Genomic DNA, 20,677 nt, shown 5'->3' with positions numbered 1-20,677 from the left:
GCAGGCTGATAATTAGCTAAAGTCCACCTCGTCGACCACTCTCATGGTGACAACCAGTTGTTAACTGAGCATATCATGGAAAGCATCGCAGTTCACTCCCTGCAACACCAGATGCGATCTTTCTTGGGAAATTCAGTCTCCCCTGGAATGAAAATAACAAAATAGATATTAACACTTCAAAGGACTTCCTCCGTGACCAAAATCGTATTATGGGCTGTAAAGTACCGACTCACAATAAAGGAGCGGCACTCGACCTAATTATATCCAAAACAAAAGCACTCTGGAATTTCATGTGACTGGTCAGACCCAAGGGTGTGGAATTTATTAAAATATCTACTTGTCCATCGGGCAGGTTGCTTCATAAATCTACTTGTCCTGTAACAAAATCCACTTGTCCCTTTGGTGCCATGTTGTGCGGCGACAGATAATGGCAGCAATCTCATTATATAAGAGCTCTTATATAGCCTCTCTGATTATGCCAGGGCTCATACCATAGTAGTGTTTGAATACTAGCAATCCCTTTATGTTGCTACGTTTCCGCAGATCTACATACTGGGACTGAAGGTAGTGGTAAACAATAGTTCCAGGGTTGGAATGTCCTTTTGAGTCTACAAACCTACTAACTTGCATGTTTTAAGGGTTTTCAACAACTCTTCTCTAATCGTTTCCAATACTGAGAAATGTTTTAAATTTACTCCTGACAATGGCAGTAGTAAACCTTCCAGAGTTGGGAAAAAAGTGGTTGAAGGGAAAATAAACTTGCAAACACTCAGGTTTTCGAATGAGCAAATCTACACATGCATATTAGCTCATGCTAAAATGCAGTTCACAAATATTTTCTAGGAGTACTATCTCTTGCCGTACTGCTGTAAATTCTTGTGAATTCACGAAAGCCATATTGCTGCCCTTAAAGCAAGGACATATACCAAGGGTGCACTTTTGAGACTTTCTTTAATAATTGGGCCCCTAATTTGGTCTTGCGTTAACCATCACCTTTTGTGTTTATTAAAATTCTCTCTCTCTATCTGCATAGGCTGGCTTCACGGTGAGTGACCGCATTCTGCTCTTTCACAAGGAGCATATCGGCACACAAATTAGTTTTGTTCAGTGCCAGTAACTAATGTGGCAGTGTGTGCTTTTTTGAGACCAAAAACAATTTTTGCTTTAGCCAATGTTTGTTATAATGGTGAGGGTCCGGCAGCTCTCACATCAATAAGGTTTTACAAAAACAAGTCACGCATTACCAAAACTAAAAAGCTGACCACCATATAAGACCTATTGGCTTTGCCAATGCCTGCTTATTTTTTTATGTTTCCAAAAATGTTACTGAAACTGGTTACACTGATTTTCTAATATGAATATTTTGGGGAAATACTAGCATGCATCAACACATTTTACTAAATGATGCTGCAAAGAAATGGTACCTGAAATTTTACAGTAATTTAGCAAAAAAAAAGTTTCCTACTTTCATTTTTTAGTAACATTTTATATTGGAAGCAAAAAATCACTAATCTTGCTTTCAAGCTACTGCAAAAATTTACATCCAATCAGAGAGCATTCTGTGAGCATTATGCATAGCCTTTTATTGCTAAACTTTGAAACCGTTAGTACACATTTTTATACTGGAACCACTGTCAGTAGTGCAGTCAGAACTTATATTTACTGAGAGCGCTCACCCTAATAATAAAGGCTTTCAATTAATGAACCATAAATACAAGTTTGAACAGTATTAACATATGCACACAAATATTAACTTAACTGCAGGCAGTGCCCTTCCCTGATCCTTAATGGGGTACTGCAAACTGGCAGCCAGAGGGTTTGTACTGCAGGGGGTTGGGCCTGCTTGTCCCAAGGACAAAATGCACATTAAAACTTGTTGCCCTTGACCCCAAACAATATGTCCTGGGCGACGGGCTATAGGAATTCCACATCCCTGGGTCAGACCATCATTACAACCTTTACCACATCTCAACCCACGTACAGAAATGAAAACATCAAGGAATCATACTTAGATACCGGTCCAGAGATGCCAGAAAACTAAAATTTGGTCGATCTGACCTATTTCTGTCAAATACATTTTACGCCCCCATAGGAAACATGTGATGTTAAGAACTAGCAGATCACAAAAAATCGCATGATGGTAGCAGATCCCCCTTTACGCCTCGAAGTCCACCAACAAACCTGCACAGCCTTGGTTAAACCACTACCTAATTGAAGAAAGGAGACCCAGACAAGCCCAGAAACTCATCCCATCACCTCCAACAGCTTAAATAATGAAGAAACATCTACAAGAAACTTAACGGAGTGGTAAAGCAAAATTATTCCGGCACCAACCAGACAATGCAAGAAACCACCTGGGTAAAGTGTTTGAAATCATCAGTCTTTGTCCAACACCACCGCAGCTATCTCTATTGCAACCTCAAAGAACTATGAAGCTACCTCTGCCTTCTTCAGTGAGAAACTAAAGTTTGAATACTCAATAGCAATGGACATTGTACAGTGCCACAATCAGATTCCAAACCCCCACCAATCCCAGCAGGAATTTACCAACAATGAGAGGACGCATGCACACGTTTCCCACCAAGAACACGGCCACGTGGAACGATTTCAAAACCCTAAGCAAATATTCTTAAAGCCATATTGTCAATGAAACCTACCTCACATTTCGGTGAGCTATTGCTTCGAAAATACTGAAGGACTTTAACCCCTTTCTTCCCCCACTTTTGACGAGGATAGTGAACTCCTCCCTAACACAAGGCAATATCCCAGACTTCCTAAAAACCGGGCAGGTGACATCTCTATTAAGAAAACTGACACCGATATAATTTACCTAAACAATTTTTGCCTAGTATCCAAAACACAAATGGTGGCGCACAACAAAGTTACAGTTCATTTATATACTAGTCCAACTTCAAGTTGTATATAATCCAGAACGTCTTTATTTTTCTTTGATGATATCAACAGTCAGCTAACGCATTTCGTTAACACACGTGCGAACCCAATCCCTCAGATGCATTAGTGAAACTTCACTTGTAAGATGCTAGACAGTGCGCCACAAGAGCTGAGCTTTAAAGGACACGGATTCAGGTGTCATCGATGGAGGCATTCTAGCCGACCCTCACTGAATTATTTTATGTCAACAGGAGATATAAGGATCTAATGCAACTGAGGGACTACGTTCACAACGAGTGAAACTAAGAGACAGAATGCCTTATTTGATCGATGTGCAACTCTGTTTGCCCTGATGAAATTCACATGTGTGAATGAAACGTGTTGGCTGTCTGTTGCTCTCATCAATGAAAATTAAAGCCATTCTGGATTATATACAACTTGGAATTTGACTTGTATATAAATGGACTGTAACTTAGCTGTGCACCACCATTTGTGTTTTGGATTCTGTCTGACCCTCTGGTCGCACTTGGGAGTGGCAGGTGCTTTGGTTTGGTGCTCGCAGTAACATCACATAATTTGACTGTTTGGGACAAACATCTTATGTTACCTCTGTGCTTACACAGTCTTTGTTTTATCTTACGTGTAGTCATGCCCACATACCGCAAATCGCATGGGCATGTGATAAGATATACCACATTTGCAGAGTTGCAGTTGGTGTGGGCACGCTGTATCCATGTTTTTCAAGGTTCAAGATTGAGGACCTTAGTGTGTGCAGTTAGGTGGCAAACGCTACAACTTTGTCTCCTATGTTACAAAACACCCACAACACCTGGGAAAAGAATTATGACAGATCTCCATTTAAAACTTGAGATTAGAACCATGACCTCTTCAAAAGATACAACATGTCACTCTGAACCCTTGCCCCTTTCGCACTGACAGCTGTCTCCCTCTGAGGCATTTACAATTGATGGATGCCTCCTCTCTTTTCGTTTTCTTCTGTTTTTGCTTTTGTAGTTGCCCTGCTAGTAAATACCACCTGGGACTTCCCTTGAGTGGATCTACAATACAATAACCACTGATGTCTGTCTGATATCGGGTACCAATAAAGTTTTTCTTAAATTAGACCTATAGAGTTAACGGTCTAGCTCTTTCTGGCTGCTGGCCGAGCTCATGTTCGTGCCGGATCCACTGATTGGTGTAACTTTTCCAATCACCCAATACGCGTCCCGAGATTGGTCGTGTCAGCGTCTTACACTCAGACGTAATGACGCGCTCAGACACGCCCACGGCCTCTCCGGTATCGCATCCTATGGGTCTGCTCACTCTCATATAAGACCGCCTGGGAACCGGATCAGTTATCTACGGGGTCTGGTGCTTGAGGGAAGTAGCAGGTACCGAGGGTGTGTCTGGTAACGGCAGCGCGAGTTAACATCACGCGCTTTCACAAGATAAGGTAATCTGTGTGTTATGGGGTTACAATATTGATTTCCCTGTCATATTTCTACCTACAGGGTGTGCCATATTTGCCACCACACCCCTCCCGAGACCCATGGTGTGATAGTTTGTTACACCTCAAGTGATATATTTTGCGCGTTTTGTGTGTTAAGTGCAGGACACTTGCTAAGCCACACCGGCTCACTCGCTAAAATTTGAATAGCGTTGCTCACAATACTAACGATACAGCTAAATGCCCTAGTAGGCGTGCAGGTGATATCGCGCTTTATTTTTGGTACCTATAGAACTCAAGATGGCTATCCTGATAACGGTGAATTTAAGTGCATGTTACTATTCACTTCAAGATACTTGTACACTCTGAGTTACTTAATAAGTGCACTATGAAGAGCACCTGAGCATGAGAATTCTGTTATAACGAACGCGCAACATGAATAATAATTGTTTGTCTTTTCTTTGTGTGTTTGTCATTGTCCTTTTCCTAATTACAGGTGCAATCAGGTTTCTCTAAATAGAGCAACCATTGACAATTTTAGATTGCATTTTTTTCACCATTTTTCACATTTCACGTCCTCTGTTTAGGTTGGGCCTTAGCGCGCCCATACCCCCGAGGTACGGATCTTTAGTCCTGAAGAATGCCTGGTAAATAACACCATCTAGGCAGAAACATGTCAATCTCACACAGTGGGATATAGCTGAACAATCTATCCAGTCTTTCCATCCCACACCCTGCTTTTAGTGTGTCTGATTGGCCATCTAACAAATTATTTTTTGGACACAATCTAGACATTTTTAAATCACCACACTTTCACTTATCACCCAATCAAATCCTGCTCTGCAGCAATCCTGGCGTTGATGCACATGAAGCATGTCACCAACCAGGTTGGTGAGTGAGGACTTTTTAAAGAATCTAGAAGGATTCTTTATGCTTGCTCTTCTCATAAGAAGGCACACTCTTTTGTTGTTTTCATTACCTTGACTGGGGTACCAAGAGTGTTCCTTAAATCATTTTCCCTCTCTCTCTTGTTGATATTAGGCAACCCTATATGGAACCACTAACAGAGATCCTCAAACAAGTAAACCTTTCTTATCACATTTGCAGGCAACACTCCGCTCTACCTAAAGATTTTGTCCATTGAAGATACCTTAAGGATAAATAACACACTGCTGAAAACTCAACTATGGCTTTCACAGAACCACCTCAAATTGAATGCACGAAAACAGAATTCCTACTCATATCCCCAATTCACAGCTCATCACCAGCCAAATAGTGGATTACCCAACTTAGTGCCCTTGAGTGTAAACCTGCCGTCTTTGAGTCAACGGATTCCCTCGGGATAAGGTTGGACAAAAATCCCAACATGCAGGCGCTCATCAGCACAGCCACAAGACGAGCTTTTATACAAAGGAATCTCCTCAGGAAACGAAATCCGAGACCGGGAATGGCACAAGATACTGAAATACCCTAATACAGTATCTCGCAACGCGAGGCTGAAATGTATCCAATTTAATTACTTCCATTTGACCTTCTTGACACCCCACAGATTCCAGGTCATATATGGAGGAGAACCACAGGAATGCCCTAGGTTTAAACAACTAGGTGAAGACTTTTGTCACATGACCTGGGGATATCCTACTCTCCTACAGTATTGGAATGAGGTAATCCTCTGGCTGCTCACTACACTCTGTCGTACGCTCCCCTGTACGATTGAGATCTGCCTCTTGGGAGGTTCCCCAGGCTGAAATCCTGGAAAGTGCGTTCTATGTTTTTAGATCTGTGTCTTATGTTGGCCAAGAGACAAATTGCGGTGATGGAGACAAGGATGGGAGATGTCTCTAGATGGGCCAGGGTAGAGGAGAGGGCATTGGAGAGGAAGGATGCCCATATGGTGAGAGGACATTCTATAGCTGGACTATGGACGGCAATACTGGAGAGTTGGTAACAGCCTGAGGGCAAGACAGATTCAGGTCTGGACGGGCGGGCTGAACTAGTTGACAATGGGCAGGACGGAGATCCAAGTATTGGCCTTTCTATCTGCTGCAACCTCCCTGCTACCTTCTCTCCCACCCCCAGTTCCCTGTATATGACAAAAATGCCTTTACCAGACCTAGAGTTTTATTTACCAGCTAATCCCTGCTCTGCTGCACTTCCCCAGCCATTCTTTCTTACTTGGGATCACCACATACCACAGACAGTTTTTTTTTCTCAATTTGGATAGCTTTTCCTGTTTCCCCCTTCCCTTCATCCTGAACCGGGGCCTTATAGGCCATATGGGCGATATCCACATTGCATCACTACAGAGGCTCTGCCTCAGTAGGTATGGCGAATCAGGAATCCAAGAGGGACAAAACAAGAATGTTACCTTTTTCCCTGGTTGGGAGGAGTTTATCCCCACCCCATGAGTTCACTCTCAAGAATACCTCTTTATTCACTGTTCAACTGTAAGGACCAAAGACCTCCCTCCTGGAGGTACGATGTTATTATTCTGTTTCCATGTTATTGTTGAAAATGCTGGTAAACAGATATTTAAAAGATAAAACCATGCATACCATCTCTGGATATCAGTGGTTCAGTCTCTAGTTTACTCCAGAATAGAATATGGGAATGCTACCTTAACAGGCTTGCCAAAAGCGAGAACCGCTCTTCTCAAGGCATCCCTGAGTGTGGCAGCAAGATTGATTAAAGGACTAAGGTGGTTCAATCACATTTCTCCATCTCTAATCTGTACACTGGCCCCCTTTTGAAGCCAGGATCTAGTTAGGATAGCCTGCATGACCCACATCCCCCCACCATGAAAAACCTGTATTTCTGGTACAGAAACTCAAGATATCAGGAGGCCACCACTCCCTTAGGAGCTCCCTTATGCTATAACCTATGGCTGCACCTTCTCAGGGTCTGCCACAAGAATTTGAAACTCGCTGCCTCCAGAAACACAGTCTTCAAGAAGGAGTCAAAATGATCTTATTTAACAGATTTTCTCCATTAGATTTACTGTTTAGATCATTCCTGACCAATCTATCACAGCAGATCCTGGAAGGGTTGGTTAAGGGACACCCACATGTGTTACAAAAGGACTGCTTGAGTAACACAACTCATGTCTCCTCACCCAAAGTGTCTTGGAACAGTGTTGTAATGGGAAGGGATTTGCTCTCTTTCTTTCACAATGTACTGCTCTCTGATACTCATGGGTCTTATTCATGCTATATAAAACTTGCCAAATAAAATACATAAAAATAAGGATGAAGGAGGGGGCTTGTGTATCAGGAGATGTAGCCTCACCCATGAAAGGTCCAGCAAAACAAACAAGGGGTCATGAGCAGTTTCAGCTTAGTTGACCATGTGACCCAGGGAATAGGATCAGCAAGCACAATAACCCTGAGCACCATCACCTCAAGAGTCCAGGTAAAAGACCAGTGAGGAAAGCTAGGGCAGTTAACAGCAAAGGTTCGCATAGGCAGAAAAGATCAGACCTCAAGGAGGGCATCCAAATTAGCCCGGGATTCCAGTCCTTTCACAGACAAGGAGAACGTTTTTATAGGTAGGAAGAAGTGTAAGCCACCGCTACTGTCCGGTCCCAGTAGGTACAGCGCAGGTCTTTCCTTCTCCGTTAGCGTGCGGAGTCCAGCCAGCACATCTGCCTGTGTCAATCACATTGCGAGGGCATCACCCCTTGGGCAGTATAGCCTGCACAGACACCAGGGCCCCTCCATGAGAGTAGGGTCCCACGGGGCACAGCACACTTGAAGAGGGTGGGGGGCAGGCTTTAAGCAGGCGCCGCGCCCCTGAAGCAGTTGCCAGTGACATAGGCTGGTACCTCAAGCCACCGAGGTTTGAGTAATCTCAGCAGGACGCATCCACCCTACTCTGCGGTGTTCAGGTCAGGGCAGGCTTCTCCTGCTGTTGAATCTGGAGGAGAGCGCATGATAGGCCACCATCCGCGTGTGGGTGCTGCCAGGTGCGAGTGTTCAGTCTACTTAGTCCACCATGCTGAGCCGGTTTTCGGGTCCCGAGCAGTATTCCAGCGGTTGGTTCTTCAAGGAAGTGTCCTCTGAGGGGCCGCTAGGTGCAGCAGCTCAAGCTAAGTTCTAGTGTGGGGGCCTTTGGACCACAAGGATTCAGACAGATGGCCACGGGGTCTGGGATCTTACCCAGCTCGCATCCGCCATGTTGGGAGGTCAGGCCACACACACCCATCTGTGTCTAATAGTTGAATGTTTTTAATAAGCTTTGTACCGAAGTTCATTTTCCTCAGTAAGGTAGATGGGTTATCCCATCCCACTGAGTAAAAGGCCTTTTGGAAATCAAATAAGAATAGAGCCAAGTAACCTTGCAATATGTCCTCTAGAGCCAGAGTGTTGTAAATACACCAAATATTGTGCTAAGTACCTCCCCGAGGCATAAAGATTATGATCTTTACACATAGGTGACAGGACAGAGAAGATTTTACAATAGTTGTGCTATAAGAAAAGGAGGGGTTTTTCTACGAAGTATGGAGTGTTTAGAATAAGGCATATGGAAAGAGCAGGTTGCTTTTTGGAACTAGATCTAGATTGTAAAACGATGATTGGGAAAGTGAATTTACCAGTCAAACTTTAAAATTTCCAAAAGGGGAGAATGGAGAGATTGGCAGTACCCGAACAGAAAAAACATGCCTTCTGTCCTGTGATAAATACCCGGTCAGAGAGTTGGTGCCAAAACAGTACTACGGTGCAGACGGCGGACATTCACTCCTATCTCGACGACATTGCACTTGGGTGGCTGTCTCTGGGACAGAGGGAATATGTTACACATCCCTTTGATGTTGAAGATGTGAAACTTGCTATAATGTCACTTCCAACGTGTAAAGCTGCAGGACTAGATGGGCTCCCAAGAGAGTTTTACAAGGCCTATGTTGATGATCTGGCCCCCAAGCTCCTAGAGGTTTATGCGGAGGCACATGAAACGGGGCGCCTTCCACCCACCCTAAAGGAGGCCCTCCTGGTGACTCTATTGAAGCCTGATGAGGCTGCCAACCGGTGCGACTCGTATAGGCCCCTTTTGATTATTAATATTGGCGCCAAGATCCTGGCAAAGATGATTGATAGTAGGCTCCAGCCGCTTGTCCCCCCTACTGGTCCTTCCAGACCAGTCGGGTTTTGTGCCTGCCCGGTCAACCCCGCATAACCTACGAACAGTCTTTGCCACCTTACATTATTTTGACCCAGACTTTCAGGCAGTGGCGGTGCAGCTTGACACAGCAAAAGCGTTTTTCCCTTCAGTGGGACTATGTTTACTGTGTTAACAAGAATGGGCTTTCCCCCGTTTTTCCTTAAGTTGATCAGAGTACTATACACTGAGACTGTAGTAAGAGAGCACGTCAACGGCTGGGTGTCTCAGGCATTTCCCATTGGCAGGGGTGCCCCTTGTTGCCGATGCACTTCACGCTAGCACTAAAGCCTCTGGCTTGTAAATTGCACCAAAGGCATGCATCGCCTGCATTGTGCTTCCGGCAGAGACCACTCGTGGTCTCGTTGTATGCTGATAACATGCTCTTATATGTTCTCAGGCCTGCTACTTATCTAATTGCTTCGCGAGTATGTTAAATTTGAGAGATTCTCCGGCCTAGGGATTAATTGGGCAAAATCAACGGTGTTCCTGCTGACAGCTGGCACTCGAGAGATTGAGCTGGAATTCCCGTTGACTTGGATACAGGACCCGGTGAAATACCTGAGGATATGGTTACATAGAGAGCCTGATCAGGTCATCTCTATGAACTATGGCCGAGTTATTGCCGGGATCACTGACCGGGCGGAGCGGTGGGGTCGGTTGCCTCTATCACTTGCTGACTGGATTGCGGTGACAAAAAAGTCTATATTGCCCAAACTCCTCTATTTGTTTGTGAATATTCCAATCAGGCTGAACACCTCGCTGTTCAAGACGCTCCAGACTGCTTTGCTGAAATTTGTATGGGGTGGTAAGAAGCCCAGATGTAGTTGGGGTGTACTGGCACAACCATTTGACCGGGGGGGGTTTTGAGGCTCCGGACATGTGGTTATATTACCTGAGCGCGCAGGCGCAGTTTGCGCATTGCTTTTTTCCGCAGCGGTTTCAGCCTCATACCGCAATCAAGGCAGATGCTGTGCTCCCGATGCCGCTGATGGTGGCAGCACTCTCGGGCGGACAGGAGAGAAATCAACCCTGTACAAGGCACCGCGTGGGCCTGGAAGGCCCTTGCTATAAAGGCACAGCTAGATTATCTATATGTCCCATCGTTACCACTAGCTGCGTACCCAGACATTTCTGCGGCACAAGAGAGACCCGCTCGGCAGGCGCTGGTGGCTGTTGGGATCACACGGATGGGGGACCTGTACAAACAGGGTCAGTTTCCCTTGTTACAAGATGTGTGTGGGGGGTCAGAACCACAGCTTTATTTTGGGTTTTACTTATGTGAGAGTGCGGCAAGCAGTGAGAGCAATTTACCCTGACTATCCAACTGAACCGAAAACATTGCTGGCACTGCAGGCGGTGCTGGCAGGGGACGAGCGAATGGGCCTGATCACTAAGATCCATAACGCTATGAGAGAGGGAACCAGAGGAACACCCTTCATACCTCGAATGGAATAATGCGATGGGGTCCACACTGTCGATTGAGCAATGGAAAGTCTGCTGTGAGTTAACTGGTCGCCTGACGGCGAATTGCAATCTCCGCATAATCCACTTTAAATACTTGCATCAGGTATACTATACCCCAATACAACTACGGAGGTTTGGTTGCGTGAAACTGCTTGTTGTGTGCGGTGCGGGCAGGCAGATGCAGACTTTTTCCATCTGGCGTGGCTTTGCACAGGGATATTTGTATTCTGGACCAGTGTGGTGCGCGTGCTTACGGATGTTGTGTTGGATCATGTGAGATGTGCACCGGATGTTTGCCTGCTGGGCAATGTGAAGAGCCTTAAACCTTGCAATCTGCTTCAGAAATGCTACCACACGCTTTTGCTTGTGGCCTAAAGCTTGCGGTTACGCGCTCGGTTACGAGCAGAGGACGGCTTTCCATCATGGCTCATTAAGTGCATCCCTCGCAGCACCCTTACAGCGCACGATCACTTTCACTTTCGCGGCCGCGTCACTTTCACAGCCGCGCAGCTCATTCCAAAAAGCCATCCCCCACCCTTTTCCTTCTGCCGTCAACCCCTTCAACCGTGTGACTTAACCTCACTTTCACTTTCGCAGCCGCGTCACTTTCACGGCCACGCGGCTCGTTCCGAAAAGCCATCCCCCACCCCCCCACCCTTCTCCTTCTGCCTTCAACCCCTTCAACCGTGTGACTTAACCTCTTTCAGACAAATGGCTTCTTCAATCGCGGCTTGGAAAAATGCGTATGAAATCAGCTCTCGTTCGCCATTTAGCTCTGTCCAAAAATGAATAGGTTAGCTATAATTGTCCCGAGAGAGCAAGCATCGTGAAGCAATAATTCCAGCCCCCACCCCACCCGCCCAAAAAAAGTCACGCTATAGGTGCAGAGTATTTTTTCACTTTACACAGCATCCTAGACTTGAGGTGTCAGAGAGTGAGCGAGACAAGCGGACAGACAATCACTCACACAAGTTTTGCTCACTCGCACCAAGACTGATTGGTCACTGTTCACAGTCTTCTAAAGTGAGGTCCAGAAAAGGCAGCAGGAGGCCAAGCGGCAAGGACTCCCGGTTGCTAGTGTGTTGCCCCAGTCTTCCATTTCCCGATCTGGGTGAAGAGAGATTGAGGTGGAGTATTTTTGTGCCATTTACTAAGCTGCTCGATGAGCCAGAGACACCGCCGCCTAACACTGTGCCCTGTAGACGAGACCAAGGACATCGACTGTGGTTGTCTGCACTGCGGATCATTCCCTTCTCCCCTCCCCTCAATGCCGGAGCTCTCAGCCGCAGCCAGGGTGGCACGCCTCCGTTGCTAGGAAATGGATGTCCTGGGGCGCTAAGTGACAAAAGCTTATGTCGTCTCTCGAGGCAGCCTGTGTGGGGGGAGGGGCTGCTGTGTGTTATAATTATCCTTAGTTACCCACACTCATTAAGCTACCTGTTTTTTCTGATTGACTTTAATTGGCTGTCGTTCAGCACAAAAGCTTGTTTCCCTCCGCGCCAGGACTGGGATGAGTGGAGCTCTGAAGACCCCTCCCCCACTGCCAGGTGCATCTCAGTGCTCCGATGTCATCCATGCCGCCAACAGGTGAGCCTGACTGCTTCGCGTGCCTATCGGTGACAGGTGCACCTCACACTCGGGTACACCCCGCTGACAGGGCTACCTCACCACAGCGTGTACACCGCTTTCTCCTGCTGAGGTACACCTCGCTCTCAGCTCGCCTAATCGGGTGGTCTGTGCCAATTCACCCAATCGGGTCCTCACTGTCTATGCAGGCTGGCTTGTCTCCTCACTCTCCTAACATCGCCATGTCCTCTTGCTTACCGCCAACAGGGCTGCTTGACTGTTGTGCTCTCTGAAGCAATTCCTCGTCACCGGCAATGCACTTGTCTTATGGGTTTGCCTAATCAGGTTCCTCTCCGCCGACAGTTGCATCTCACTAATGTAACCACCCTCTTGCGCTTCTTGCTCACTACCAGTAAGTGGTCCTCGCCGCGACTAATGAGGTCTTCGGCAGACCAGTCTGTGCACCCATTCAGGTGTTTCTCTTCATCCAGCATGTCCCGCGTCTCTGCCATCCTCACCAGATCATCCTCGCTAACTAGCGCCAACATCCACTCCGCGCTTCAGATCGCCAGTGTCTGGGGGTAATAGCCAGGTTTTTTTTTCCAAGGGGGCTGGGGGGAGTTTAGTGGAACATTTTGAAGTTTAATGTAACAAAGTTAGACTTTCAGGGCCAAATGCATGACACATTGACGTAAATTTCACAATTGGTGTTAAAAAAAAGTCACAAGATAACAGGAGGAGACTGGCTCGATCACCAAATAGCTGTTGGTGAGACTTTTTGATGTGCAAAAGTCTCTTGCAAGCAAACATTGTGCAAAGTGTTGTGATGAAAAGCTGCGCATAAAACGATTTTCATGAATTTTGCAGATTTCACCGTCGTTTAAATGTTGTCCAGTCCTAGTTAAGACACTGTTAGGCTCACCTGTCACATCTTTCACCCACCTTCATTGAATGAATACGAAATGTGTTGCATGGATATAATAAAATACCAATTACAATCATAAAAAGTGCAGAATCAGCATAAATACTAGAAAGATTTTTAAAAAACATAGCTTATCTAAAATTACACGCCTAGTGTAAAAATATTATAAACTTCCCAATAAATTGCATATCATTAGTAGAGAAACAATGTCTAATTGCTTCATTAATTAGTTCTACCGGTTAGTTTTTAAAAAAAAAATTGGGATTCAAGTACTTTTTCCTCACGGGTAGTAAAAGTAGACACAAACAGACTAAATGTTCTAAGAATTCTTCCTTCTAGCCACAGAGTTGCCACTGTCCTGATGAATGACACTTCTTATTCCACGCCACTTCAAATTGGGCAATCTGTATATAAAGAAGGCAGAACTCTCAAGTACTTAACTTTACAACTCAGATTTAAGGTACAGGAAAATTACCCCTGAGGTGTATTCAGGTAAGTATCAGAGGTGTAATCTGAGTCTTTGTAAGCCTGTAAGTGGGCTAAATCAGTCTGTTGCGAAGCAGCTACATTGAATATAAGCAACCTCCCCTTATTCAACCCCATTCCATCCTTCAAGCAAACCCCCCAGACTTTAATCAAGGTCAGCAACCTCTCCTTTTGCTTTTATCAACCGAAAGGCAACTCCTCATTTTGGAACTGCTTTCTGCTTGTCCACAGTAGTACATCGGAGCTGTCCCTCCAGTCAGAAGTCTGATCTTCAGATTCACAAACCTGATGTTTCGAAGCAGTCAACAAAAGGGAGAAGTATGGGTTTAAGGTTTGCTGTACGTCTTCCAACCACTATAGATACAATAAGAATAGCGTGAACCTATACAGAGTCAAGAAGTTCCTTTCCTAGCATGTGAAACAGTTACCTTCCGTTGGTGGCATACGTCCTCACTGGCTTCCTTCCTCATTTGGAACTGTTATTTCACCTGTCCAAACGGGCTTCAGCGAGGCTGGTGTTATAGTCAACAGATGTAGGGCTTAATTTCCAGAATGTCCTTTTTTTTCTTTTTTGTATTTAAAAAAATATATTACTGGGTAACTAGAATGCAGGAGCATTTGGTTAGCTTTTAGGTAATTGTTTTCTTTGTGAGATCCCACCCAGTCCATATAACAGTCCTCCTTCCACAGAACCTATATTGATCAGAGTTCAGGCCAAGGGTTCTACTGGAGCATGTTTGGATCGCTGAAAAGCCTCTTCTCAAAGAGGATGGGAAGCCAGTGAAACAAGCATTGGCATAGGCAATAGGTCTCGCCTTTGGGACCTTATAAGTGTTTAGCCATGCAACAGTTGATGTTGTTGCACCAAGCATATTGTGCTGCATAACTAAGTACTTATAAGGTCCCAAAAGCGAGACCTATTGGCTATGCCAATGTTTTTAGTTTTTTTTTTACTGTTATGGGCCGTGCCAGAGATGACTGGAATTGGGACTCCCTTTAAGAGGTACTACTCATGTGTGGCTACGATGCTTAGGATTCAACAACTGAATAAAGTAATATCACCTAAAGTGCCAGGTGGGGTGGGCTTGTTCTTTGTTCTGTAGTGTTTATAGGATGAAACGATAGTAAACAAACAATTGCTTGTAACATTACATGCTATGATGGTATTGTCTGTCCCAGTTCTGGGGCTTTGTGTACTATTGCTGCAAGCTACTCAATAAACACATTTTTTATAAAAAGAGAGAGAGTTGGTTCCACCTTTTTTGGGCATTTATTTTGTCTTACCAGTTTTTTTTACATATTTATTTTCTGTAGGCCAGACACAAACCACCACTCAACCTATTTCTGCTTTGTTGTGTTGGGTGTATTAAGTGTCCAAAGCTTCCTGATCACTTTGCTACAAATCCTTTATGAACTCGGGTTCCTTGTAAGTTTTGTAAGCACCTTAATTCATTGCTAGAGTGAAAAGACATGACGATAAAAGTCATTGATGCAGTGTAAGACTGGCAATTTTCATGTTAAGATCCTATCAGAACTGGCTTTTACTTCTTCGGGAACGTCAATGAATTAAGCATCATTTATTTGGATAATATTAAGATCTCTTATACTAGTTATGCAAAAATGTGGGATTGAACAAAAACATGTTTTTTCTCTTACCAGTTTATGAAGTCTCATTTGTAATTGCCATCTTCCCATATTTTAAGTTGAGGACATGATTCTGATGTCTGAAACAACTCCTCCTTTGGATTTAAAAAAGACTTGGCAGTAAATGATGCAACCACTTAACCTTCTCTTAATGTGTTAGAATAAGGACACTGTTTGCCTCCCTTGCCATATTTTCTTGGATTGCTTACTGTGTACCATTTCAAACATCATTTCACCCTAGGATTACTGTTGCGTGCATTCAACAAGAAGGGGGTTGACAAATAAATTATCCTTATCATTTTCTCTATGGAGAGATATTGTTAGAAAGGGGCTACAGGGTTTTTAAAAATGTCGGATGTTGGTGATTTCAGCTGCTCAAATATATGTTTCTACATTTAGCACGAAAAGAAAGTCATTTATGTATTTCGCGCTTACTGCGTGACCATCTTTTTGTTGACATTTAACAGGAATTTCTTGTGTGTGTTATTAGGTAAATAAGAGGTTTTAAGAGAGGTCATCCTACATTTTCTGAAGTGTATATATATATATTTATATATAATTCAGGGTATTTAACTGCATTGACACGCAAAGATATTGTATTAAGCTTGAATTTAAATAAAGCTACATTTGAACCATGTAATTTGAACATTCACCAGACTCAAAATGTAAACCAAGACATAAACACAATGAAAATGAAGTATAGTAACTTAATCAGAGAAATGGTTAGGAATTTGAGTATTTTCTTGTATACAATAGCAAAACAGGTTTAGAAATAGTATTATTGTAAATTGTGTTAACATACAAATGTATCTTTCTTTTAGATTTCAACAGTTGTGAAGACCAGTGAAGACGTAGGACAGGAGCAAATCGTGCAAATGTGCATGAAAAATATGACTTGGGTGGAGACCTTATTCGAAAGATTTGGTGAACTTTTGAGTGATGTACAGGAGAGGTGTTCATAAAGTCATGTTCTATCTCAAATCCTCCTTTTGTACAGCACTGAAGTAACTGATGTTGGCTATACCAGGATATCCAATGCCTTGTAAGGATCTTACTAGGCATCTCCATTGCTTCGCTCACAAATTCAGACATTTTCATCTGCTGAAGAAAAAGTGGCGCTGCCAAGAGGGAGCCCTTCATCAATGGAACAAGAAATAAACACCATGTTTTTTACCCTGGATTTTTTTTTTATTAAAAATGTTTTTTTTCTATTTTATAAACTATTGGGTAACTTTTATTTTTTAAAAAAACTTTTTTTTTAAAGAGAGAAGGCATGCACTAAATGGAAAGTTTGTTTTTAATATTGATAACACTTAAATGTTTTAAGTGTGATTCGTTCCTGCCTCTGAGTTAAGAACAGAAAGGTGGATCAAAGGAAGAACTGATTGTCTACCATTGACATTGTGCATCTTGTAAATTATGTAAACAGCTGAGGTGACATCTTTTAAGATACCCATTTTAAGGTTTAGAATTTCTTACTCTGTATGGACTTTCTACAGGTGTATTGGTCACGAGACTGGACACAGAGTTGGTGCAATCTTATGACTTCTTTTTTGTGTCAAAATATATTCTAATAAAAACCAAGGAAGACAACTATATTACCCATTTTGAAAAAAGCTATTTTACTTTTAATTGGTTTTTTTGGAGTGGGAAAGAAATACAATTGTACATTTTAATTCACAAATAGTTGTATTTTTCACAGAGAAAATATTGTTAAAATTATGTTTCATGTATCTTTATAAAACACATTTCATCGTTTTAAGTAAATTCTATTCATTTATGTTATTGATTTCATATTGCATTCTATAATATATCAAGGTTTTTTGTCAATGCTTCAGTGTTAATCAGAAACTCTGTACTAGTTTTGATTATAAGTGTAGTTGTGTTAGAAACTGCAAGTATTTTCTGATAATTTAAAATAAATTTCCTACTAAAATAGCAGATGATTAACAGATTTTAAGTGACATAATTACAGAAGAGGTTTGAGAGAGAATGGTTAACTTTCATGGTGAATATGCAGTGCTTAATAGCTTACATTATTTGTTCAAATGATGGTCACAGAACCTGTAAACTGTAGTCAGATCTTTGTTAACTCTGCAGTGTGCATTACAAATAAATTAGTCATATAGAGCACTTCAATGCTTAAACATATTGAAACGAAATTTGTAAGTGTAATTCTTTATTCAGGGCTGACTGTAATATGTGTACAGAGCAGGGCTCTTGACTAACACTTGTATGTTTCACATGTTACTTTTTCTTTTAGCACCAAGATCTTAAGTCATACACAAACTGGCAGGTTTAACAAACAACTGCACTGGCATACTTTGCTTTTCCCTTAATATGTTTTGAGCTATTTCAAACGTTATTTCTTCTACTGGAGTTCATGTGTTTGCAGACAAAGTACAATTTTTGTTTCCTCATTCATCCTTTTCTTTGGTTCCACTTTGTGCCTTAATTGCAGCCAGGAGTGTAGTCTGTCTCACCGTTCATTGGCCAAATGGATGGATGTTTATCTACTATTAGTGTGCTTGTCTTCAAGTTGTGGTGTCCAAATCTTGTGGAGTGCACTTCTGAAATGCAGTGGGCAATGGATGGTGTAGATAGAGATTCGTAATATAATGTTCCAAACTAGGGGACTTGCATTGTTATTCCATAGCGCCATTTATAAACTTAGGGCTTAATTTAGAGTTTGACGCCTGGTTTGCCTGTCCACCATGATGGCAGAAGTTATTACCTCCACCACCTTGTCTGATTACCATACACCATCTTTAGTGATCTCTGCTGGCTTAGCTGAGATCTTTATCCTTCAAAGGAGCCCCCACAATGGCAGCTCCTCTGAAGCCACTGAAAGTTTGCAGATCTGTTGCTACGCCGCTAATTTTTGTGTTTTACAAAGCAAACACCCAAAGCAAGATTTTGCTTTTATATAACTAAATACTAAAGGCCCTGACATGCTTGGAGTGTGAGTATTTTTATTTTTTTTCTGTTTGGGACCACCAGACGTTTTTTAACGGTCCCGAAGTGAAAAAAAGTACATCAGATTAGTGGGAACGATCTGATGTATTTACTCCAATGGCCACAGGTTCATTGGGTATCAATAGGGCCACCACCAGGAGAAATCTAGTGTGTGGTCTGTCACCTTTATGGCAGACTACTGTGGTCCCAAAACTCTAAATTAGGCCCTTAGCATTTTATTTCCTTATGTTTGGTTACTGGTTGATTTTCCAGATTAAACTGTGTTATATCACAATAAATAAGCAATTGATTAAAAGTAGTTTGATATACAACCGTTTAAGAGAATCCATAAAACACATGTGCTGAAACCACAATTTTGTTGTAACATTTATGCATTTTAGGTACTACGGTGTTTCTCATATGGAGTACAATGCATATTCGTGTATTCTATGCCATCATATAGATAAACTTGTCTGCTTTGAATTCCTATCTCATTGATTCTACTGTTTTTCCTTTCATTTGCTGATTCCAACTTAACGGGTCTTAAAAAAGGATGTTGAATGGAACTGTTTGTGTTATTTTAGTTTCTTGCTAAATAGACAAGGTTTGTTTAAATGCTGTCATTCCTCTTTCATGGGAAAACTAGGGCTATGTTTGGAAGTGTTCCCAAATAAAGAGCACAGCACAAAAATGAGCTCAAATGTATTTCTTATCCCACCATAAATATCCTAAGCTGGATTTAAGTTCTTTTAAAGTTGTAATTAACGCATCACTATCATTAATAGTCATGTTATATCTTAATCTGTTTTTATTTTCAGTTAGAATGTAAATGCTTGGCAATGGTGCATTTGCTATGTTTACAGTACAGTTAAAAGGTTGCTTATAAATCTCTAGCGGTAGGAGGCTTGAATGCAACTAGGATTTTTTTAAATTGATGTCTGAATAATTGTTTGTTCAATTATGCCACTATCTCAAATGAGATTGTTTTAGCAAAGACCCCCTGTGAGGCCTGGTATCCCTGAATGTCCAGGCAATGCCTTACTTTGTAAAAAAAACTAAATGGTGCTTCATTACACACAGAACAAAGTAATGCTCATAAAAATAAGATAGGGCAAGAAAACCATACCTCTTTAAACCCTTCCTGTCCAGAGGTCAGAATCCAGAAGCATTTATAACAATTATTCACTAAGCTCTATAAAAGTGTATATCATTGAGTTCAACAGTCAGTGCATTTCTATGAAGATGTGTACAGTACATGCAGGCAAAACAGCAACACAAGACAGTGTTTTCAAAATTGTGTAAGATGACAGTTAGTGACCCAGCTCTAGTTAATTCAAATATAAAAAGTATCCCTTGATGGATACTTTCAAAGTGCCCACCCGTCAGCAGCAATATTTCAAACGTGAGCTGTTTTTCTTTTTTATCTAGTGATACAGTTCAAAGAGCTTTTGCAGTATCATTTGTTTCTGCATGAAGCCTCACGTCCACTTCCCAAATGTGACCTGAAGTGCCCACCAAAGTCTTCTTAACAAAAGCAGTCTCACAGGAGGGAGAGGGGACAGTATCTACTGCTGTTTATCAGGACACAGTGCTGTGAGTTCACAGCGTTGGAAGACTAAAGATCAGTCCAATACCTCTTCACAGGAATCCTTCACAGGCTGGTTGCTGTCTTTTTATGTGGTGCCAGGTGCTCATTGGACCAGGTACTGGCCATGTCTAAACATACACAGTACTCCCTTGGTAGGTGGAGACAGCGGGTTCAAATTTCTAGAACTCCCCAATAATGCAAATGATTTTCAAATGGTATGTAGGTCCTGACTCAGTGCCCACAGTTCTGGCAACTTCACTGACAATCTGCTGGTCACAAGATGAGACTGTAATAGTCCACAATGTCTCATGGAGGTATCTAGGGTCCATACAGGTTACACTGCATCACAGGCAGTTCATGGAAGAAATAACTCACCAGAGGTCTTTGAAGAAGAAGACCTACTCAGGTTATCACAGAACCAAATCACATTGCAGAACACCTACCGGATCTCATCTTTAACCACCAATGACAATATCAACCACATCTCCACATCACTGCTCACATGAACTGACCACTACATCATCCACTTACAAATCAACACACCGCAGGTCAGCACGCC

At 42.7% G+C, this 20,677-nt stretch overlaps 1 protein-coding gene across 2 annotated transcripts in view; it reads left to right on the top strand.

The window, feature by feature from the left end:
- Window positions 1-17,732, top strand: part of QSER1 (glutamine and serine rich 1) — a 693,647-nt gene extending 675,915 nt beyond the window's left edge. For both annotated transcript variants that reach the window (XM_085648248.1, XM_085648247.1), the window contains one exon: window positions 16,397-17,732. In XM_085648248.1, coding sequence (XP_085504374.1) covers window positions 16,397-16,537 — 141 coding nt within the window. In that variant the 3' untranslated portion in view covers window positions 16,538-17,732. The remainder of the gene's footprint in view (window positions 1-16,396) is intronic.
- Window positions 17,733-20,677: the final 2,945 nt, after the last annotated feature.

The sequence above is a fragment of the Triturus cristatus genome, chromosome 3_2 (genome assembly GCF_964204655.1).
Source record: "Triturus cristatus chromosome 3_2, aTriCri1.1, whole genome shotgun sequence".
NCBI classification, from domain to species: domain Eukaryota; kingdom Metazoa; phylum Chordata; class Amphibia; order Caudata; family Salamandridae; genus Triturus; species Triturus cristatus.
Note: the sequence above shows the minus strand (reverse complement) of the source record. Positions and strands in the feature narration are given on the sequence as shown.